The 23278-nt window shown below is 45.0% G+C and overlaps 3 protein-coding genes across 4 annotated transcripts; 1 reads left to right on the forward strand and 2 right to left on the reverse strand.

Annotated features, from left to right (window-relative positions):
- Nucleotides 1-72: 72 nt before the first annotated feature.
- Nucleotides 73-3152, reverse strand: cldn1 (claudin 1). The gene is made up of 6 exons (XM_005808240.2): nt 2757-3152; nt 1617-1960; nt 1267-1431; nt 1075-1156; nt 863-976; nt 73-763 (listed from the first exon to the last, which is right to left on the reverse strand). Exons 2-6 carry the CDS (start codon nt 1831-1833, stop codon nt 670-672), a joined length of 672 nt encoding a protein of 223 aa, XP_005808297.1. The 5' UTR covers nt 1834-1960; nt 2757-3152; the 3' UTR covers nt 73-669.
- A 733-nt stretch (nt 3153-3885) lies between these two features.
- LOC102221859 (presenilins-associated rhomboid-like protein, mitochondrial) lies at nt 3886-8437 on the reverse strand. Its single transcript, XM_005808273.2, has 9 exons — nt 8307-8437; nt 6469-6655; nt 6269-6409; nt 6143-6191; nt 5646-5738; nt 5260-5480; nt 5077-5178; nt 4895-4992; nt 3886-4579 (listed from the first exon to the last, which is right to left on the reverse strand). Exons 1-9 carry the CDS (start codon nt 8381-8383, stop codon nt 4459-4461), a joined length of 1089 nt encoding a protein of 362 aa, XP_005808330.1. The 5' UTR covers nt 8384-8437; the 3' UTR covers nt 3886-4458.
- A 3222-nt stretch (nt 8438-11659) lies between these two features.
- Nucleotides 11660-22836, forward strand: mb21d2 (Mab-21 domain containing 2). Of its 2 annotated transcripts, XM_023350768.1 has the most exons (3): nt 11922-12005; nt 14977-16166; nt 16247-22836. In XM_023350768.1, the coding sequence occupies exon 3, from the start codon at nt 16249-16251 to the stop codon at nt 17509-17511; it is 1263 nt and encodes a 420-aa protein (XP_023206536.1). In that variant the 5' UTR covers nt 11922-12005; nt 14977-16166; nt 16247-16248; the 3' UTR covers nt 17512-22836. The 2 variants fall into 2 exon arrangements, with proteins under 2 accessions (XP_005808331.1, XP_023206536.1); XM_005808274.2 differs by lacking the exon at nt 14977-16166 and having other exon boundaries at nt 11660-12005.
- The last annotated feature ends 442 nt before the right edge of the window (nt 22837-23278 follow it).

Below are 23278 nucleotides of genomic sequence, written 5' to 3' on the forward strand. Positions count from 1 at the left end.
GAGAGAGAGGACATTTTAAACCAAAGAGGAAGTTCAGAGGCAACAGAGACGGATGATCCACACGCATTTCTGCTTTTCATTTGATTTTATTTATCATTCATATAAAACAAACCAATAAAAACATTCAGGGCCAACAGAGACGGACATAAATCCATAATCAGACCGGACTTTCCGTTAAGATTCAGAATCAGACGTAATTATCTGCTGCCATCTGGTGGCGAAAAGACTGAACTACACACATTCAAGATTAAAGAGAGAAACGAGAAAATTTAACGAGTGAAATTATAAAAAACAAATTGCTAAATTTTTATTTTTAGAATAAATAAACGAGCTGCTTTAATGTTTTAATCTGCTAAACTAACTGTGTTATTGCGTCTCTTTGGCGACACCTGGTGGACAAACGGTTCAACATCATGTTCCTTGGGTTGCGTTACATGTTCTGTTGTCTGAATGATCGAGTCATAAACGGGCTTCAGCAGAACTTTATAGAGTTCTGAAGCTGTTGGACGGTGAGAAGCCTGCAGGACTCCGGGCCTGAAGGGTTAAAACCGGGTTCAGGCCGGGTTAAAACCGGGTTCAGGCCGGGTTAAAACCGGGTTCAGGCCGGGTTAAAACTGGGTTCAGACAGGGTTCTGGCGGCGGCTCATCAGGTCGTGGCGGCTGCCAGGATCAGACATACGCTTTGGAGCTGCTGCTCTCTGAGGCCGGAGCCGCTTTGTAGATGTTCTGACCGCCACTGGAGCTGGAGTGGTAGGAGAACTGCCTGCAGAGGCCAGAGGTCAGAGGTCAGAAACAGCCTACTAAGCTTGTCACAGTGCCCCCAACTGGACACAACGCAGTACTGCAGTCTGCTGGTGTTTACCTCAGAGGGGGTGTATAGGTGCTCCGCCTGCAGCTGCAGCACAGCAGAGATCCTCCCAGTATGGCCAGACCAGAGGACGCCCAGCCCAGGTACAGACCAGTACCCATCTCAAACCTGCAGCACACACACAGAGTTACAGAGACACACACACACACAAACACACACTCAGGAAGTGTGTGTGACTGACTGAAGTCAGTCTCCAGGTCACTGACTTCAGTCCGGCGTGGAACGGGTCATAGAACTCATTGATGACTCTGGCGGCGTACCAGGAGACCGCCGTCAGGGTGAAGACACCTGAAGGATGAAACAGAGCAATGTAAAGCCAGCAGTACCGGTCCAGAACTCTGGTCTGACAGACTGATCTGGACCTCTGGTCCTCCAGACTTCCTGCAGGGTTTCTGTACCAGAGAGGATGAACAAGATGCCTCCACTCAGGGCGACCTGCTCCTTGACCTGCTCCGCCATCCGGCCGATCTTCGTGCATTTGAGTCCAAGAATGGAGACAATGATGGAGACGAGACCGAGGATCAGGGACAAGATCATCAGAGCTCTGCAGGCCTGCAGATGAGCTGCAGACACAGACAGGAGGATCTCAAAGTGAGCGCTCTGACACCCCATCCGCCGTCAGAGAGGAGCGCCAGGAGTTTCAGAACATCAGCGTGTTGTAGGATGATTTTCCTTCTGATGGTCCGCTGGACTCGATTCTACAACATTTTGGAGGATTTTAGATCATGGAAAGCTCAGGTTTACTCACAGTCGAGGCCCAGGACCGTCTTGAACCTGCTGCACTGGACGGACCCGAGCGCCGTGGCGGCGCAGCTCATCCACAGGCCTTCAAACTGCCATGAGCTGGTGGTGACCGTCTCTGCCTGGCTACGCACCTTCCAAGTGTGAGAGGACGTAGAGCTGGACTGCAGACACCAAGACACAACGCCCAGAACCAGACCCAGAACCTGGAGACACACCCCCATGCTGTCCACGCAGAGACACACCTGGACAATGAAGGGACTGCAGGGACTCAGCAGCTATGGTCTTCCTCTGCAGATGTTGGTTTCTGGGGTTCCTCAGGGTGGCGTTGTTAGTCCTCTATGCCTTTACCTTAAAAGCTGTTAAAGTTAGGATGCTATCGCCTTTAAGGTTTGTACTTGTGTATTGCTTTATCAAGTCCAGAGGACTCCAAACACTTTTACCCGACATTCATCCATTCACACCCTGATGGTGGAGGCTGCCATACACTGCGCCAGTGGTTCCAGTAGGTGGATTGTTTTGCCCAAGGACACGACGACTCAGCAGCGGTTTGCACCGGCAACCCAGTCATGGCCCAGTCAAAGTCAGTAAAACTTTGAGTGAGTTCATCTGGAAAGTTCCATCAGATCAACAATGCTTTGCATTGTCCTGTAACTGGTGGGTTGTCGGTTGAACCCCGCTCTGCCTGCCTCTTTACCCGGTTTTGGTCAGAGCCGCTACGTCGGTTTAGTGAACATTTGGAGTCCTCTGACTTTTAACTGTTTACTCTCAGTTTCAGATTAACTCTCTCCATGGCAGTAGGAACAAGTTCAGACCTGATGATCTTTCTAGGTCAACGTATGTCTAATGACCCCAACGTTATGCCCAACAGTAAATACAGTAAGTACAATAAATAACATGACAGGACATAAAAACACAACTACTAACAGACGCTTGAAAAAACTCTCAAAAGACGAGAACAGCAGGTAAAGTTGACTTTTTAAATCTGATGGTGGAGAGAAAACTGAACAGCGAAGGTTTGTCCTGAAACCGCCTGAGCTTTTGGTCTTCACTCGAAAATGGGTCATGAATGCAACACGCCTGTCTTTACTCCAACCCTATAAAGGTTCTGTTGAGCCGACCAAAGCGGTGCCGGGTTGTTTCTTACCTTCTGCTCAGATTTCAGGGCAGATGAAGGTTTTCTGTTGCTTTGCGTAGCCGCGGCCGGATCTGAAGCGTCTCTGTGGGAACCCGGCCTGATCGAGGTCTGCTGGAGGTCGATGAACTCTGGGAAAGGCTGAACACACACACCAGTATCGACTCCCAGTTTCACCACCAGCAGCTCCCACGCTGACCTCTGGTTTCTGCTCTATAGAGGTTCTGCTGCAGTTCTGAAGGTTCTAACAGAGTCAAGACCGTCTTGGCTTCTTTTCCAACTTCAGCAAAATCGATAAGTTTTATTTTTTGATTCCCTGAGAACCAAATTAAAACCAGACAGAATGAATTTATTGTTCTGACAGTCTTTGTCTTTCTGACTGAAGCTTTGCAGCAGCAGATTGGAGTGAAGAAATGTTCCTCTGGTTTCTGACGGTTGGTGGACTTCAGACTCCTGTTGATCAAACTGGCTTCATGTTTGCACGCCTGCTTCATCACGCCAAACCGCCTGCTGAGTTCAGTATTGAAACAGAAAACAGTTGCTGGTTGATCGTCCAGCACTCAGCAACATTCCTCTAATGGTTTAAACCAGGCAACCCAACCAGAAACTTTTACAGTTCAGTCAGAGGAGACTCCTTTTTACCGGTGATGGAAATCACTAACACGTTAGCTGTGCAGTTAGCCACATTAACCCTACAGCAACGATCATAAACATTAGTTTAGCTAGCGCTAAAGCACAATACCAACACTAGCTGATGCTAGTGCTAAAGCAGTACACCAACATGGTAGAAGCTAATGCTAGAGCGCTACACCAATATGGCAGTTAGTGGAAGCTAACGCTAAATTCATCCACCTTGATACCAGCTATGTCTCAGTAACGTCCCAGTATGTCGCCCCCAACTGGTCTAAATCTGTCATTACACATCTTCCTGTAACTTCAGCACTTTAGGAAGAGATTCTTTGGAACAAACCTTCACTCATTATTTCAGTTTGGTTATTTGTTGAGTCTTGTTAGTAGGGCCAAACTTCAAAATAAGAGCACAGATATAAACGTCACTCTACGATCTGTCCTAAAAAGCATGATGAACTAATTTTTATTTCTTTTTGTATTTCATTATGGTCATAAAAATAGTGTATGGTTGAAAGAAAACAAAAAATAAATATAATTATGATTAAATCGCATTTTGTGATAAAAATAAACAAATAAATATGTGTGTTCAATAATCAGATGTGAGTAAATATGTTATAAATTATAAATTAGTGATACAGTCCCATCAGTCTGATAACAGCTTTAGCTAATAAACAATGTAGTTATTACAAAATAAAGGTTTCTTTTGTTCATAAAGAGCCCACCAGAGGGCGCAGTGACATCGTATACATTTATTTGACAGAGATAAAGAATGAGTCCGGACACGGAGCGCCGGCCAATCAGATCGCTGCTCCTCCGCCTCCTCTCATTGGCTGACTCTTCTTCAGCTCTACAAACAACGAAAACTAGAAATCTGACTTTTTTCTAAAAAACATCAGAACCTGGAGTTTCTGTTTAGCCGAGTCAGACGTCATCCGGTTGAAGAAATACCGGATCAGAACCCGACCAGCAGCGGTTCTGATCGGTCTGAACCCAGAAGACGGACCCACAGGTTCCCGATGTGGAGCGCTGGCTGTACATTTATACAACTTTACATGATTCTACAGTCCAGTCCTGGTTGTGGTCCCTAGACGGCGCCGCCGGGCCCACCGGGCCCGCCACCGCTCCGGGTCCGCAGGTCGTGCCACAGCTTGACGAACGGCTCGCGGTTCTTCCAGATCAACTCGTGTCCAAACAGGATGTACCATCTGAGGAGAGAGAGCGGCAGGTCAGGCCATGAGCCTACAGCGCTGCCTCCTTCAGGTCAGACTGGGAACTACAGCCCAAAAACAACAGAACTACAGAACCATCGGACAGGAAGAACGGAGGAAGTTTACCCAAAAAACTCTCAGACATTTTCTGGAAAATTTGCTAGAAAAAACCCTGCAAAATCTTGAGATTAATCTCAGAAAAACATGGAAATTTATGAGTTTCAAAAGTCAAATATGGTTTAACTTTTGAAACTCAGAAAATTCCCAAAAGTTGAATTTTATTTTGTGTACTTTCTTTCTGGAGGAACTCACATCCCGAACAGAGCTCCGCCCAGATGCGCGGCGTGGTCGAAGAACCTCCATCCCAACAGCAGGCCGGCCGTATCCATGGCAACAATGGCCTTCAGGGCCTGCAGACGAAAGGGGGGCAGAGGGTGAGGCGGGGGGTCGGAACCGGGTCAGCACCACAACAGGAAGTGGGCGGGGCCTCGTACGTTGGCGGCGGTGAAGGTGAACATGGGCAGGAAGATGATGGCCAGTTTGGCTTCAGGCATCTTGGTGCAAACGAGGGCGAGGACGGCCATGATGGCGCCAGACTGCAGGACAGGAGGACATGTTGGACAGGAGGACATGTTGGATAGGAGGACATGTTGCACTGACAGACAGAGAGGACTGACCGCTCCGACAGACGGGCCGTAGCGTCCTGTGGCCGTCTTCCACAGGTAGCTGGAGAAGGAGGAGGCGACGGCGGCAGACAGGTAGACGGCCAGGAACTGTTCCCTGCCCAACATGGAGACGGCGCTGCTGGAGAAACTCCACAGGACGTACATGTTGGCCGCCAGGTGGAACGGGGACATGTGGCTGAAGGTGGACAGCAACATGGGGACACACTGGGCCGCTGAGGGGACACGCTGCGTCACTGACTGCTGCTGCTGCTCTGACTGTGTTTCAGCTGATTAAACTCTTTATGCTCCAGTTAATAATTCATCAATGACTAAACTAGCTAACGACTGTTTCAATAATCGATAATCTGATCAGCAGTTGGCCCAGAGGACTGACTCACAGGAGGCGGGGTTGGAGGTGAAGTAGCGGAGCATGATGGGCAGCGGCACCAGCGGCCAGGCACAGAACACCAAGACGTTGGCAACGATGATCCCTGAGGAAGAGGAGGAGGAAGTCTGGATTAAATGAAGCGTCTCTGAGTCGGATTGGACCCGACCCGAGTTCTGCTCCAGAACCGGCCAGGAGGAAACGGTTCTGGTCCGATCTCTGAGCTCCAGACACCACAACCTAAAACTAGAGTAAAATCTTTTTATTCTGGTTTTAATCTACGTCTAATCCCAGATTTGATTCCAGATTTAATCCAGGATCATCTGCTTAATCCAGGTTTCTGACGAGTTTTAATTCCTTCTCATGTCTCTTGGATTTAATCCTTGATTAAATTTCTCCATGAATGTTTTCTGTAAACGTTGCCCCTCCCACGCCTGTTTCTGGATCGTTCCTGTCAGAACCTGATGGCCGACCTGCAGATCTACCTGCTGCAGATCTACCTGGACTCACCTGCCACCGTCTTCTGGCCCTCTGTCAGGCTGTTCCACCATTGGTTGATCTGAAACAGTAGCAGCCAATCAGCAGGTTCCCAGGTCAATTCAGACCGACCCGATCGGACCGACCCGACCCGCTCACCTCCTTGCGGACGTCTCCTCGTTTCTGAGGCCGCAGCTTCTCCAGCCAATCAGCTTGCAGCTCCTCGAAGTAGCTCTGGACTCGGGACTTGAGCGACTCGTACTGCCAGATGGCCGCCACGCCGAAGGAGCTGCCTGAGAACTGACCGGAAGTTAGAGCGACCTGTGACATCACTGATGAGGTCATCAGGCTCCACCTACCCCCACGGTGAAGAGGAAGGGCCTGACGAGGCGGCTAAAGGCCCGCGGGGGCGCCGGGGCCCGCGGGGGGACCGGGGCCTGGTTCTGCAGCACCGGACCCTCCGGCTGTTTTGGTTCCGGCTGTTTTGGTTCCGGCGTTCTGGACGCTTTCTTGAAGCCGCGGCGCTGCTGGAAGCCGCCGGGCCACCTGGTGGACACACAGGGAACCACAGGGAGCCAATCACACTGCAGCCTGACGGGATGAACCTGTCAGGCTGCAGGAAGGACACAGATTTATTTGGCTTCCATTGTTTACTTTTTAGACTTTTGTTTACTTTAGCTTTTAAGTTTTAATTTAATTTTTAAAAAGTTTAGTTTTTTATTTTTTCCCCCACTTATTCAATTTCTTCTTTTAATTAATTGTAATAATACTTTTTATATTTTATAATGTAGTTTACATTTTAAAATATAAAGGTTCTCCAGGATAAAAGAAAAAACTAGAACATTTCTGAATTTAAGGGAACCAGTGTTCTGATCTGACCCAATCAGGGCGACTGGTGCTGACAATTAGCAACAATGCTAAGGTTAGCAACAATGCTAAGGTTAGCAACAATGCTAAGGTTAGGAACAATGCTTTGTGGCATCGCTGGCATGTTGACTTACTCCGTGCCGAACGATAAACACTGAGTGGACGTTGCTTCGCGAGGCAATGCTCTGCTGTCCAGGCATCGGCCCCAATATGCTAAAAGCACCGGGATAAAAAAATTTAACCAAATGCTGTTAATTGGTTTTCAATTTGTTTTATATGTAATTTTAAATGTGTACTTTAGGGGCAGACTTTTATCGTATCAGTTGTCCTTCATAGTAATAAAATTCTTAGAATAATTCTGATTTATCGTTATGATAAATTCCAATCAGTGATTTTTAAAAATCCATAAAACTGTCAGGATTATTTATTTTACTTTATTATCTACTGTTTGTTCAATAATTGAGCATCAACAAATATCCAAAAAATGTGAAAATATGATTAAATGCAGTTACTGTGTGCATTTTATTTACACAAATCAAACTTTTTCATGAGGCTGGTGTCATAAAGAAGCGTGTTACACATTGGTTTGTTTTTCAGTAGAAGTGTTTGTGTTTATGGGGCGTTGACTGATCAGTTACCTATAAGTAATAAATAGTTCTTATTGACACTTTTATCATTATCACAATAGTACCACAAAATATCACAATAAAACTTTAAGTCCATATGCCCCACCCAATGTTGTTGTTTTTTTATTAATGTTGTTATTTTGTTTCCACTGCTTTATACTGGAACTGACCTATGGATTGAATAACAGACTGTGGTAAATAGTAGGAAATTAAATTTTACTGCAAGTTCTGCTAGCAAGAAAAAAATACTCAACTGTTATGATGGCTGTTGACGTCATGAAGGAGAAATAAAATTCGATTTATTATAATCGATAAGCATTGCAATAATTAGCAAGTCTAGAGGAATTGGAAGAACTGTTAATGCTAATGCTAACTGTTACTCAGGAAGTAAATGAAATATTTTCGTTATCAAAAACATTTTAATATGAAATAAGGCCTTAACATCACTTTGATTTGCATTTTTATTTGATATGTTTCAGTAACTTATAAACGAAATGTTTTAATTTAAATAAATTAACTGAAAAAGTGAGTCAAACAAGCAGCAGCTAGCAGCAGCAGCTAACTTTGTTATTAACCCAATACGCTGGATCTGACCGTCCTTAATGCTAACTCATGCTAACAGATGCTAACTCCACCCAGCTGAGCTCTCTGAGGCGCTGGCCGGGACCGGCTGCTTTCCCTCCGGCTGCAGGGCGCTGACTGACCTCCCTCCTCTCACGGAGCACAGGAACGGGTCTCCTCCGGTCAGTCTGCAGAGGACTGAGCAGCTCCGCCAGGCCATGTTGGAGTCCTCTGGTCACCGGCAGGTACGCCACTACCGGGTCAGGAGGACGGAGCCCAGCAGCCAGAACGCCCCTGCGAGAATCACAGCGACACCTTGCGGACAGGAGGGGACAGAGCACATTCAGACAAAAACAAAACAATAAAAAGTGTCATAAAGACACAGCATCACATCCGTCTGCACTTTCAAAATAAGAGAGAACTGATACCAAAAAAGTAAAAAAGAAAATGATAATAGGAAAAATCAGCTACAAAAAAAGACAATAATAATAATAATAATAATAATAATAATAATAATAATAATAATAATAATAATAATAATAATAATAATAATAATAATAATAATAATAATAATAATAATAATAAACTAAATTGAACTAAACACAACTGAACTCTTTAAATAAGTTCTGATTTAAATGTGAACCTCAATAAATGTCTATTTGATTCTCTAGTGATTATCTTAGGTATTAATAGTTTTTAAAATCAGTTTCAGCTATTTTTTACTTTATTTTTAAAAATATGTATATTTTGTGTAACCCTACAGCTACTGTCTCTGATTTATTTATTTATGTCATTTTATTAGTAATTTTCTTGTCAAAAAGTTTATAATAACATTTATTTTCTGAATAAGAAGATATGGCACATTGAATGTTCAAAATGTATATATATTTTTAAATTTATAAAAATTCCCTTCTCACCCACCGCGGGTGGTTCTTATCCTCTGAGCTCGGGTCCTCTACCAGAGGCCTGGGAGCTTGAGGGTCCTGTGCAGTATCTTGGCTGTGCCAAGGACTGCACATTTCTGGACTGAGATGTCTGATGTTGTTCCTGGGATCTGTTGTAGCCATTGGTCCAGTTTGGGGGTGACTGCCCCGAGGGCCCCGATGACCACAGGCACCACTGTGGTCTTCACCTTCCAGGTCCTCTCCAGTTCCTCCCTGAGGCCCTGGTATTTCTCTAGTTTCTCATGCTCCTTTTTCCTGATGTTGCAGTCGCTTGGTATCGCTACATCTACCACAACGGCTTTCCTCTGTTGTTTATCCACTACGACAATGTCTGGTTGGTTCGCCATTACCATTTTGTCTGTCTGGATCTGGAAGTCCCACAGGATCTTAGCTCTGGCGTTCTCCGCCACCTTTGGGGGTGTTTCCCACTTTGATCTCGGGGTTTCCAGTCCATATTCTGCACAGATGTTTCTGTACACTATGCCTGCAACTTGGTTATGTCGTTCCATGTACGCTTTCCCTGCCAGTATCTTGCACCCTGCTGTTATGTGCTGGACTGTCTCAGGGGCCTCCTTGCACAACCTGCACCTTGGGTCTTGTCTGGTGTGGTAGATCTGGGCCTCTATTGCTCTGGTGTTTAGGGCCTGTTCCTGGGCGGCCAGGATGAGGGCCTCTGTGCTGTCCTTGAGTCCAGCTTTTTCCAGCCATTGGTAGGATTTACTGATATCAGCCACTTGGGTTATTTGCTGGTGGTACATCCCATGTAGGGGCTTGTCCTGCCATGATGGTATCTCTGGCACCTCAACCTCCGTTCCCTGTTGTCTGAGACATTCACTGAGCACATTGTCTGTTGAGGCTTTGTCCCTGATGTATTTATGGATCTTAGTTGTTTCGTCCTGGACTGTGGTTCTCACACTCACTAGTCCTCTGCCTCCTTCCTTGCGGCTCATGTACAGTCTCAGGGTGCTGGATTTGGGATGGAACCCTCCATGCATTGTTAGTAGTTTTCTAGTCTTAATATCCGTGGCTTTTATCTCCTCCTTTGGCCAGCTAATTATTCCAGCAGGGTATCTGATTACTGGCAGGGCATAGCTGTTTATCGCACGGATTTTGTTCTTGCCATTGAGCTGGCTTCTCAGGACCTGCCTTATTCGTTGGAGGTATTTAGCTGTGGCTCCTTTCCTTGTGACCTCATCGAGGTTGCCATTTGCTTGTGGTATACCTAGGTACTTGTAACTGTCCTCTATGTCTGCTATTGTTCCTTCTGGGAGTGAGACCCCTTCTGTGCGGATGACCTTCCCTCTCTTGGTGATCAGCCGACCACACTTCTCTAGTCCGAATGACATCCCAATGTCCGTGCTGTAGATCCTGGTGGTGTGGATCAGTGAGTCGATGTCTCGCTCACTCTTGGCATACAGCTTGATGTCATCCATGTAGAGAAGGTGACTGATCTTGGCCCCATTTTTGAGTCGGTATCCGTAGCCAGTCTTGTTGATAATTTGGCTGAGGGGGTTCAGGCCTATGCAGAACAGTAGCGGGGACAGAGCATCTCCTTGGTGTATGCCACATTTGATGGACACTTGTGTAAGTGGTTTGCAGTTGGCTTCAAGGGTGGTTTTCCACAGCTTCATCGAGTTTGCAATGAAGGCTCTTCTATCTATCTGTCTGTCTGTCTGTCTGTCTGTCTGTCTGTCTGTCTGTCTGTCTGTCTGTCTGTCTGTCTGTCTGTCTGTCTGTCTGTCTGTCTGTCTGTCTGTCTGTCTGTCTGTCTGTCTGTCTGTCTGTCTGTCTGTCTGTCTATCTATCTATCTATCTATCTATCTATCTATCTATCTATCTATCTATCTATCTATCTATCTATCTATCTATCTATCTATATTTGAATATTAGTAAACATCCCATAATCTTTGATTATTTACTATAATATACATATAAACACATTACTTCACTTCAATTTGTATTTTTGATTATTACAACGTTATTAATGTTAATTTTTCAATATATTTAACACCAGAATTAGGAAATTAGTTACTTTAACTCAACCACATTTACTTGTACAACTCTTTGAAAAATGTACTATGAGGAGTATTTTTACTTTTACCTTAGTAATTTTATTATGAAGTATTTTTACTCTTACTTGAATAAAATGTGTAGATTCTCTACAAACGGCATGAAAGTTTTATATAGAAAGAAACTGATTTGGAGAAAATGTTCTGTTGCCTTCTTTTGATTTTGTCATTTTTGTCTTTAAATACCAAAATTTCCACTTCACTTTATATTTTCTTTCGTCTGATAATGTACGTTTTAAATATTAAATGATCGATATTTGATCTCAGTACTTGAGTAAACTTTTACTAAACACTGTTTTTACTCTTAATCGAGTTATTTCTTGCTACATTTTACTTTTGCTTGAGAAAGAATAAGTTGAAGTGGTGCTACTCTCACTTGTCTCTGTTCAACAGTAAATTATGTTTTCATCAATCAGTTTTATTGAAGTGATTTTTTCGGTGGGTGGGGCTTTTATTGTGAAGACGGCGCAGCTGCTTCCGGTGCTTGTGTTTGGTGCGGCTCGGTTCGGTTCGGTTTGGCTCGGCCCAGAACAGCCCAACGGCAGCGGCACCAGCTGTAGAGAGAACCCGCAGGGAGGAACCATGGCGGCGCCAGCGCTCTCCGGTCGGCCCGGCTCGGCGGGCAGCCTCGGGAACAGCCCCACATCCTCGGCCGCGGGAAGGCTGCCCCAGGGCGGCTCCGGGCCCGAGCTGGACTTCAGGTCCGCGGCCCGCATGGAGGACCTGAACCGGCTCATCCAGGAGTTCAGCAAGCACGACCAGCGGGAGTACGACGACCAGCGTGCTCTGGAGATCCACACGGCCAAGGACTTCATCTTCTCCATGCTGGGTGAGCCGAACCGAACCGAACCGGCCCGGAGGCTGGATGATGCGCTGCAGCGCAGCAGCATCCAGGACCGCTGATCCGGGATCAGGTCCTCAGGTGTTTGTGACGCAAACCTGCTCCAGCCTGCAGATCTGGGGTCAGATTCAGGTTTTACCTGGTTTCCTAAAAGGTTTTCTGTCATAAAGTTACTCAGTAAAAATTAACACAAATAATTACATAATTAAATAAATCATTTTTATTTCATTCTGTTAAATAAATTAACTGTTTATTTAACAGTCATTTAGACAAATAACAACTGATTTAACTGCTATTTGTTTAACAGTTAAATGAAATTAACTGTTAGATATCAGTTTTGTTTATTAAACTGTTAATAAATAAATTAATTCAAACAAACATGTTTTAGTTTTGCTTAACTAAAACATTCTATTTTTCTATCCAGCCATCAGAAAAATAATATGTGGCTCATTTTTTACCATGTTAGTCATTCATTTATTGATATTTTCATTTGATTTTCATATTTTATTCACTCAATAACATATGATTTTTAAAAAATGTATATTTAGCCTGTATTTCTCCATCATCACCAGCACAGAGTTTACAGAACCTTCACAAGAAAAACAGAAAAATGATGAACAGCATCATGAATAATTCAGATTCTTTGGTTAAAACATTTACAGACAGATAATTCATAAGAGCCATAAAAACATTTAGAGACGACTTCAGATTCAGGCATTTCTGAATAGTTAATGTAGCAACTAAAATAAATCATTAATGACAAACAGCAGAGAGAAATATGACGCTAAATATTTACCTTGAAACTAAATATTTAGTACATTTACATATTATCGTATATTTAGCTCGTAATATTTAGCACACTGCATGTTAAGCTCGTTAATAATAAATCCTCAGCTCCAAATTAAATATTTAGTTATGAAGCTTCATATTTAGCTTCAAACTAAGTATTTAGTAGGTTAACTAAACATTTAGTTTCAAATTAGTCTTTAGTTAGCAAGCCAAATATTTAGTTTGAAGCTAAACATTTACCTCAGAGCTAAATATTTTAATATATGAGGTCACTAACCGATAACAGGAAGTGGACTACCAAAATAAAAGCTGAAGTTCTTCCTGTTTCTCCTTCGTTTCTTTTCCTCTTTTCAGCTAAAAACAAAGGATGAGGCGTTTAAAGACAATCCAGACGTTTCCAATAAATCTACAGAAACGGCATCAATTTGGAAGGATCCGGTCTACACCCAGCTTTTATTTTGATAGTCCACTTCCTCTTATCAGAAGTGAAAATGGATATTAGCTGAAAATTTAGTTTGGAGCTAATAGTTAGCTAACTAAGTAAATAATCAGCATAAATTTAAATTTTTAAGTTTACAAACTAAAAAAACAAACATTTCTCTTCCTGCCCCACAGTATGGCGCTGCCATCGCCACGCTCAGTAAAATCGGGTCATATGTTTAATTTTGGTGGTTCTGATTGGACCCAAACGGTCCCAGCAGAACCGGGCTCAGGTTCTCCCAGCTGCAGGCGGACCGGTCCGGTCCGGTCTGGGCTGACCCAGCGCTGAGCTGAGAGGGGATTAGAGAAAGATGCTAAAAAAAGAGGCAGATGGAGGATTTACTGCTGCAGCAGAGGCAGCCGGGTCGGGTCGGCCCATCGGGTCGGCGCCGGGCGGTCTGCTGTGTTCTGACGGAGAGAACCTGGAACCGGAACCATTCGGTTCTGCAGTCTAACCCAGAACAGAACCCGGTAAAACGGGTTGGTTCTGACTGAGCAACCAACAGGAAGCAGAAGCTTTTATTTAATTTTTTGTTCCTGGTTGTTTGGATCGTTCATCCAGACCAGAACCGGCCCAGTTCTGCGTCCTGCTGGATTATTTTTACCCAGAAGAGATTAATATTCCTGATGAATCGTTTTGGTTTCACTCAGCAGGAAACACAATCTGAGGATTAATCAGAACCCGGATCAGAACCGGGTTCTGCCGGATCTCTGAAGGTCCCAGCAGCTCAGTCAGGTTCAGGTTTTGACTAGACCATCCCAACACCTCTGTTCCATCTGGGCCTGATGGCGCCGTGACCCCAGAACAAACCAAAGCGTCATGAATCCACTTCGGGTTGAGCTCGTTTTGTGTCCCGGTTCGGTTCTTTGGGTTTCCTGCTGAGCCCAAAACATGTTTGGTTTTTATGAAACAAGTTTAATTAAACTTAATCAATATTTACTTCATTCAATATGCAGCATTATTCATAACTAGCTTATCTAGAGTCGATAAGCCGAACCGGTCCAGACGGATCCATGGTGAGCCCACAGCACCATCCCTCCACCACCGTGCTTTAGACTCACCGCTCAAGTTGCTCTTCAGTAAAATTAGACTCCAGACTCGACTTGGACTCTGAGACTCGAGTCCTGGTCCCATTTTGTATCGGATGTGATGAAGATCTGCTCTGTGAAACTGAACCCATGAATCCCAGGCGGGTCCAACGAGTTTCTGCCGGGAAAACCCAGTTTCTAAACGGCGCCACCCTGCTGCCAGCAGAGCTTTGGGCTGTAAATGTTTAAAGAGTCAGAGAACATTGTGCATGAAAATGTAAAGATTTACAAATAATTGTTACATTTTCATGTAACAATTTTGGCCTGAGGACAAACTGGACCGGTTCTGTTCTTTCCCGACTGACTTGTGAACATCTTTGCTGCTGATCAAGCCGCCTCACTTTTTCCCTGTTGTGACCTTTAACCTGTTCAGCCTGAGTTGGATCCGCTGCGTCGTCCTGGACAGATTCCCAGCTTTCTCTCGTCTTTCATCCACATTCAAAGTACATCCACGTTTATAAAGGACATTTATAAACGTCTAAAACTATGTTGGCATGACAACCGTTTTAATGAACCACAAAGCGGCAGGAGGACAAACAGTAAACATGATTTAGAATGAGACTCGGCCTCCTGAACTGACCTCTGACCTTTCATCTGACAGTGTCTGAGAAGCAGGCGGCGGTTCGCCTCACCGCAGCGCTGGAATGCGTTCGGCAGCCTGGAGCCGGCTGGAGTCCTTTCAGCTCCGGACCCGACCAATCCGGTCCATCTGCAGACTCAATGACCCGTCCAGACTCATCGGGGGTCCCAGAGAGGGGCCACCGGCCACCCTTAGAGAAACGCCTCCAAAAGCAGGGCTGGACCCAAACTGACCCAAAAGGAAACAGAGTTAGTTCTGACTTATGAATGGGACTGATGGTTTTACCTCCTGATGGCGCTGATGAGACGGGAGAATCCCTCTGTCCAGCCACTAATCCTTCAGATCCTGCAGGATGGAAGATCTTAGAAAGTCGGTTATTTCTCGTTAAATTTGCTGCATTTGTTAGAAAATGAATCTGTGGATTTTGGAGCAAACTGGGACAAACGGCACCAGTCCGGGACAAACGGCACCAGTCCGGGACAAACGGCACCAGTCTGGGACAGACTGGGACAAACGGCCCCTTGTTGCTCCGTGTACAGACCGGCTGCCCCGCACCATTATGCTGCCTCCAACCAGTGCTGCTCTGCATTGGTTGGAGGATTTGGTAATGGTTTTATAGCTGTGTTGGTGGCTATAGAGTGTCAGTGGGTCCAGTGGGTCCACTCTGCTCGTTGACCCACCGACACATTTTCTTACCAAATGCAGCACCACTTCAGTGAAGTTAAAAGTTTTCTTGTTTTGAAAGATTTACTGCAAAGGAATTTTCAACCAAACGGGAAATTCCTTCTAGCTCTTTCTTTGGCTCGTCCTTCGACCCATGGGTTGCCGGTTTCAGACGCCGGCCCGTCCGTCTGTCCCGTTGTGCGATTGGACACGTTGCCTACTGGTGGTGGTCAGAAGGTCAGAGGGCAACCTTGCCTTTGTCCCCAGAGCAGCTGTGGCTACTGTCCAGTAGCTTCCCACCATCAGTGTCTCCTACTGGAGAGTTGAGGGTTTTTCCTGGGGTCACTTCCTCAGTGACGTACATGACTTTAGATTAAACACAACGTTGCAGTAAGTTACTTCTGTCTGTTTGTTTATTCCTGCGCCAGCACAGAGTATTTTCACCAAAAGTACATTTTAAACTCTCGGAAGCCTTAACTATTCATAGCCTTTAACCCTCCACCTGTTGAAGATTTGTCTGGCCAGGTTTCAGGTGATTGGCTGGAGAAGTGAGTACTGTTGCAGTTGGACTTCATTCTGTGCATGATGAGCTCATTCATTTCCTGATTGGTTCTTTCTTCCTGTCTAGGAATGGTTCAGAAACTGGACCAGAAGCTCCCAGTGGCCAATGAGTACCTACTCCTTTCTGGAGGCGTTCGGGAAGGTGTGGTGGACATGGACCTGGATGAGCTCAGTGTCTACGCCCGCGGCACAGACTACGACATGGACTTCACTCTACTGGTCCCCGCACTTAAACTCCACGACCGGAACCAGCCGGTGACCCTGGACATGCGGCACTCGGCGCTGGGCCACTCCTGGCTCAGCCTACGGCTCTTTGACGAAGGAACCATCAACAAGTGGAAGGACTGCTGCACTGTCGTCGATCACATCAACGGGACCACCAACTACTTCTTCTCCCCAACACTGGTGGCCGACTGGTTCTACCAGTCCATCTCTCTTGTGCTGCTGGAGGTGCAGAAGAAGCCACAGAGAGGGATGCCGAGGGTGGAGAAGGTGGATCGGAACGGGACCATCATCTCCGTCATCCTGGGGGTCGGCAGCAGCCGGATGCTCTACGACATCGTCCCGGTGGTGTCGTTTAAAGGCTGGCCTGCGGTGGCCCAGAGCTGGCTGATGGAGAACCACTTCTGGGACGGGAAGATCACAGAGGAGGAGGTGATCAGCGGCTTCTACCTCGTCCCCGCCTGCTCCTACAAAGGCCGCAAGGAGAACGAGTGGCGCCTGTCGTTCGCCCGCAGCGAGGTTCAGCTGAAGAAGTGCATTTCGTCGAGCCTGATGCAGGCGTACCAGGCCTGCAAGGCCATCATCATCAAGCTGTTGTCCCGGCCCAAAGCCATCAGTCCCTACCATCTGCGCAGCATCATGCTGTGGGCCTGCGACCGTCTCCCAGCCAACTATCTGGCTCAGGACGACTTCTCCGCCCACTTCCTGCTGGGCCTGATTGACGACTTGCAGCACTGTCTCGTCAACAAGATGTGTCCCAACTACTTCATCCCTCAGTGCAACATGTTGGAGCACCTGTCCGATGAGACGGCCATGCTGCACGCCCGCAAACTGTCCTCGGTGCGCTCCGACCCGGCCGAGCACCTCCGCACCACCATCGAGCACGCCAAGGCCGCCAACAGGTTGACGGTGGAAGTGCAGTGGCGAGGCAGCTCCACCAACCTGCCGTCGCCGCAGTCCGACGCCGGCGGTGAGAACCAGCCTGACGATCGGCTCGCCAAGAAGCTTCAGCAGCTGGTGACGGAGAATCCTGGGAAGTCCATCTCAGTGTTCATCAACCCGGACGACGTCACGCGGCCGCACTTCCGCATCGACGACAAGTTCTTCTGAGACTGAGACGTTCCCCTCCCCTCTCCTTCACCCGGTGACCCTGCCTCTGAAACTTTCTTTTTTTAACTTTTTTTATGTTTCCTGCCACAAAGTGAAGTGATTGTCTAGTAATCTGCCACAGTTTCTTATTTTTAGTTTTATTTTTCTACTCCCTTCCCCTCTGCCCTGGTTTTTCACTGTGTGCCCTGTGTTTTTTACCTTCTCAATGCCTTTTAAACTGACAGCTTGTTCTTAAAACTGAAGGAAGGGACTGAAATCCACCTCCTGATCCGAGTGCTGGTCCTGAAAAATGTTGAGACTTATCAGGGATCCTGGAAAAGAGACAAACATCAATTTCCTGAATAAATCCGGTGTATTTTGGGTTCTCTTGATTGGAGACGTAAAAGCTCCGTTGTTGAGTGAATAACTGGGGCAGAAGTTGTTGTGTTGTCTTGGAACCAGGAGTGGACCCTGCAGAGATCCTGTGACGGTGGATTCAGTCCCTCTGAGGAATGTCTTGTCCCTGCTGGGGGACGACGGTACTAAAGTCTTAGAAACTAACTGTAAATAAGTAGAAGAAAAACTGACTGAAGAGTGTAGAAGGACGGAAAACATACTAATGTTAATTTGTGGGCTACTTTTCGTCTAATTTTGCACAGAATGTAAAAATCACCTCCTTTCCTCCTGATTGTGGTTTTAAATTGAACTGAATGTGAGCGGAGAGGCGACACTGTGCCGATGGAGCTGCTGTCACTTCCACCGCGTTTCCTCTGAAAATCTGGTTCATGTTGCGTTTCTTTGTGTTGTGAAGAACAAACAGCAGGAACCTTCAGACAGACGCTGGCCTCTTCCACTTTCATATGCTTTAAACTTGCAGAAGGGGGAGCTAGTGAGCCTAGTGCTGCAGTAGTGAAGTGTTGGCCTGCAGCCGCCTGGTTAGGACGTGCTAGGCGGCTAACGTTGTAGCAGGTGTGGCATTTAAATGGCAGCTCTTCTTCAATGCAACATCACCAGTTTATTCAACTCCCATAAGACGGAGAACGTGAAGTAACTCCGAAGCTACACAAGAACAGCGTTTACACCAATGATCAAAACCACCTGGATGCTAACTGTTGAACTCCAGCTCATATAGCAGCGCCATCTGGTGACCAAACACATAAAACGCATATTTGACTCCTACAGAGAGATATCTGTGACCCAAAGCTCTCAACCTCGGTGTAAAACTTACACTAAGGTACCTGAAGTTTTTGACATTTACGCGACCAACAACCGCTAGCTGCCGCTAACGTTTCCTCATCGGCCACCGACACAAGAATGCTCCTCCCGTGACACCGCCGTGATTTCTGTTTCCCGTTACGCTCAGCGTACGCTCAGTCGCTGCTGTGAATCTTTAGAAATGTATCGGGGTCACTCTCATGACTTCTGCATTTTCAGCTGGACTCCTTCAGTTAGTGGCTGCAGTACCGAATGGACCAAAACCGTCCAGTTAGGTGAGTCGGTACCAGCAGACGCCTCAGTAGGGACACCTGGTGGTTGGTCAGGTAAATGAAGTCCACTCTGCTGTTGTCACAATTAACTTGTCAATTAAAAAATGCAAGAATATTACAGAGGGGAAATGCCTGGAGAGTCAAAACCAGACCGGTTTCCATGGCGACTTCCTGCATTTCAGTGACAGTTCGTTAACAAGTGAAGCTTTAAACAGGAGCTAAATCTAAAACTCTGTTTTGTTGAACGTTGAGTGTCAGAAGCTCCTGGTGGAGATCTGACACGTTAAACTCTGAGCTGAAGCTGAGTGGACAGGAAACCGACTTCCTGTGACCCGTTTAAACTGAACCATGGTTCTGCTGGGAAGAATGACTGACATGGAGATCCAAACAGCTTTCACAAAAATCCCCTCATGGTCTTAACATTTTTACTAAACTTTGTGAACAGATCAGCGAATCGTCTGCAAACGTTTTTACATTCATAGCAGCTGAAACATTTTGATGCTTTTTTATCCTCAATATCAGGTCAATGTCACAAATACTTCACCTCTAATATATCAGAGTGACCTTTGACCCTGGAGTTACATCTTATCAGCACATGTGACTCTCCTCTCGTCTTCTCGATGTTTTTCCAGAACCGGTGACACAGTTTGATATCAGTTCTGCTGTTAGTAAGATCATGTGTTTAAGCAATAACTTCTGTAGGTTAAGCAGAACAGAACCGGTTTAATTCGGGTTTAGGAGTTTCTGGATGAGTTTTCCTGGGTTTGGTTCCGGTTAGTGTGAAAGTGGAAGAGTCCGTCGGCTCATCTGTCAGGTGGACCTGCCGGATGACGGTCCTGCATCGGCTACAGGGTCGCAGGTCGCCGCCTCCACATGGATGGTCACTTGATTCAGGAACTTCCTGTTTGATAAGCTAACTCTTGTCTCCAGCTGCTTCTTTGTGTTTAAAGCGACGGGTCGGGTCCGGCTGCTTCCCGGCCGACCCGCTCCCACATTGGCTGTCTGTCCCGAACATCACCACCAAAACAAGAGGCTTCTCCTGCGGCCGTCGGGCCGGTTATGTCGTCTCCACATATCCTCATCCTCAAGTGCAATTAGTGAATGTACACAAAGACACGTAGCATGAAGACACTCCAGGTCTGAGCTGCTCAGCTCCTCCACTGACTCACTCAGAGGCCCTGAAGCCATCAAAGTGCCACACACACACACACACACACACACACACTCTCCTGCTCGGTGGAAATGTCGTCGGTGTTTTCTGACCCGGTCTCCTGTTGGGCTGTGACTCTTTCTGTTCTGTGTTTTGCTGCTTCCTGCTGATGATGGATTTTAGTTTTGAACTCAGATGGTTGAGAACTTCCTGCACTGTAACACCAGAGTCCTCATAAACACGTCTAACCTGAACGCACCGCCTCTGCTCCTCTCTCCTCTGTTCGGTTGACTCTTATTCATAAATCATAACTTAACCAGAAATGTTTATTTTTTAATATCGCTGCCTCCTTTAAATCTCCTTATGATTCTAAAACCCAACTAAGAAAAAACTGATGTTTTTAAATCCAGACATGACAAATGAAGATTTTCCATGGAATAATTACGTTCAATTACAAGAAATATTTACTCAGATCTGTTTCTCTTATCAGGTTGGAAACCTGATTTTGTTTTATTTTTTTTACATTTTCACAAAAATCCATTAAAAAAAAACTTTAAAAAAATCTTCATTTTGTTTCAATGAAGATAAACTTTATTATACTATACATATAGAAAATAAGACTAAAACTACAGGCTCAAGAGCAGAACCCTGTGGATCTCCGTTTTTAATAGACTGTATGGAAAAATGTTCCCTAACCTGCAGAAGCAGCTTTGAAACTTGAAATCTAGAAATGTGGATTCCTGCGGGTCTCTGGTGCTTCACCAGGTTTTATTTCACAGAGCAACAAAGAGAAAACGAAAAATGTTCTCCAGAAAAGTCATGATAACAAATGTTAGGATTGTTTAGGAAAATATACAATAAGGATGAGAAAGAGAAAAATCTGGAGTCAGATCAGCTCATTTTAGTTATACTAAAAATTTCAGACATAATAAGCATTTGTAAACATAACTTTTAGCATATCGTCTCCTGCTCACCTTTACTAATCATTAATAAACAGTTATTAATGATTTCTAAAGCCCTTGCAGATGAACTGATAAACTATTTATCCTTACAGTAAATTAGTACTGATTTCTTTTTAAAGGATTCAGAAGGTAAAATAAATAAGGATAGAAAACTTTTCATACTTGCTGAACATGGTTTATGGGAAACCTGTGACTTCTTTTGATTGGTTTAAAAGCAGACACGTGACCTGGTTCCTGATCTCAGTCGGGTGTTGTGGTTTGCTGTAGTTTCGTCTGACTGCCGCCAGGGGGCAGCAGTGAGCGCAGCAGCTCCTGAAGATTTTCTGTCCATTTTGTTTCTTATTTTTACATTTTTCTTCCTCTATTTCTATTTTTATAGTTTTATATTGGAAGCCGTCATGATGAATAAAGAACCTGGATGTCTTTCAGCTTCAGGATGATTTTTAGTTTCTCTAGTTTCTGTTTTTAGTTTTCCTCTCTGGTAACACTTCCTGTTTGTCTTTTCCTTTCTTCCTGCTTTTCAATCATTTTCTCTCCTACATAATTAATTTCCATCTTCTCTTTTTTCCTGCTGTTTTGTGATAATTTAACTTTTTATTTTCTTATTTTTATTTATTTTGTCATCATTTTCTTTTTTGTTTAGTCTTTTTTGTTTCTCTGCTTTTCTTCCTTTTCATTTTCCGTATTGTCTCACCCCTTCATTTCTTCTCTCCTCCGTTCTTCAGCTGTTTCTTTTATTTTTACACTATCAGTTCATTTCGCTGTCGGTTTCCAGATTTATTCAGATTTATGTTCTTTCTCACAGAAACTCAGAATTTAATGTTTGGTTGATTTTGTTTCTGTTTTTATGACACTTCTTGGCAGTAAATCTAATAATTCATGAAAGTCTGATTACTCCTACCTAAACGTTGTTAACACACCGGCTGACTTGTGCTTTAAGACTGGAGCTGGTGTCCCACAACAGTGTGTGACCAGTATTATTATTTCTAATAAGCAAAGAAATAATGAATTTTCCCACATTTTTTCTCTTATTTTAATGTGTTAATTCTCGGGTCATTATTCTTTTATTCATTTTTTTCAGCTTCCATCCTAAAGTTTCTTACTTCCTGTTCTCTGATTCTGCTTCCTGTTTTCTCCTGATTCAGTTGTTTTTCCCTCCAGCTTCCTGTCGTCTCAGCACCTGTCCTCCACCTGCTCTCCGCCTCTCTCCGTCCTGCTGCGTTTATGGCTGAGCTCGTTGCCGTGCCAACGGGAAACCATCCATCATCCTAACATGCTGAAAGTACAAAGCGCTCAGAGAAAAGCCCTGACGCTGTACAGAAACAGAACCTTCTCCAGTTTGTTTTCCGTCCTGTGATCCAGATTTCCCAGTGAACCTCGTTAGCTCCGTAGCGAGTTGAGGCTGTTTTGGACTTTAGCTGCTTTTTCACTTAATTTCACATCAACTGAACATTTACAGAGGAATTATTTGAGTATTTAACCCGGCGAACTCTGACCTCTCAGTGATTCAGGCTACATTCCCACCAGCCCAGTTCAGTCACTTTAACCCGACTCCGGTCCCTCAGGCTATAAACTCCGGTCCGTTTGGTGAGGTGTGAATGCTAATCGACCTGTGACCTCTGACCTCTGGTCTGGTTTAAACTAATTTGAATAATAAACTGATTGATAACTGGGATCAGTTACTGTAATGGTTTTTATTTTCTCAAGACGACACTTGTGAACATAAATAAACTGAACTGAAAACAGATATTTATCATTCAATGAGTTTCTTGTCTTGTTTTAACTGTTAAATCTTCCTCGGGTGTTTTGGTAAATCGGTAAATCGTCCGTCATGATGTTTAATTTCACTCCACAGTCAAACTTTACTAATCGATCATAAGTTTTCAGAACAGCAGTGAAAAAATCAGTTAACAGTAGAAATACAATCATTGTCAGAAACAGCCAATCAGAGCCAGGAAGTGGGTCTTAGTGCTGTCAATCATCCACATGTATGCGCTGCTCAGAACCCCCTGCTCTCTGCTATGTTGCAGCTGCTTCTCCACTAAATTGCCATGAATGCTAGGCTAGTTAGCCACTGATATAAACCGTTTCCTGCAGCGGTAAGTTGATTCTTTACCACATTTAGCAGTGAGTACATGAGGTTGATTGACAGCATTAAGCCCCTCCCCTTGACTCTGATTGGTTGTTTT

Source organism: Xiphophorus maculatus, chromosome 18 (assembly GCF_002775205.1).
Source record: "Xiphophorus maculatus strain JP 163 A chromosome 18, X_maculatus-5.0-male, whole genome shotgun sequence".
Classification (NCBI taxonomy): Eukaryota; Metazoa; Chordata; class Actinopteri; order Cyprinodontiformes; family Poeciliidae; genus Xiphophorus; species Xiphophorus maculatus.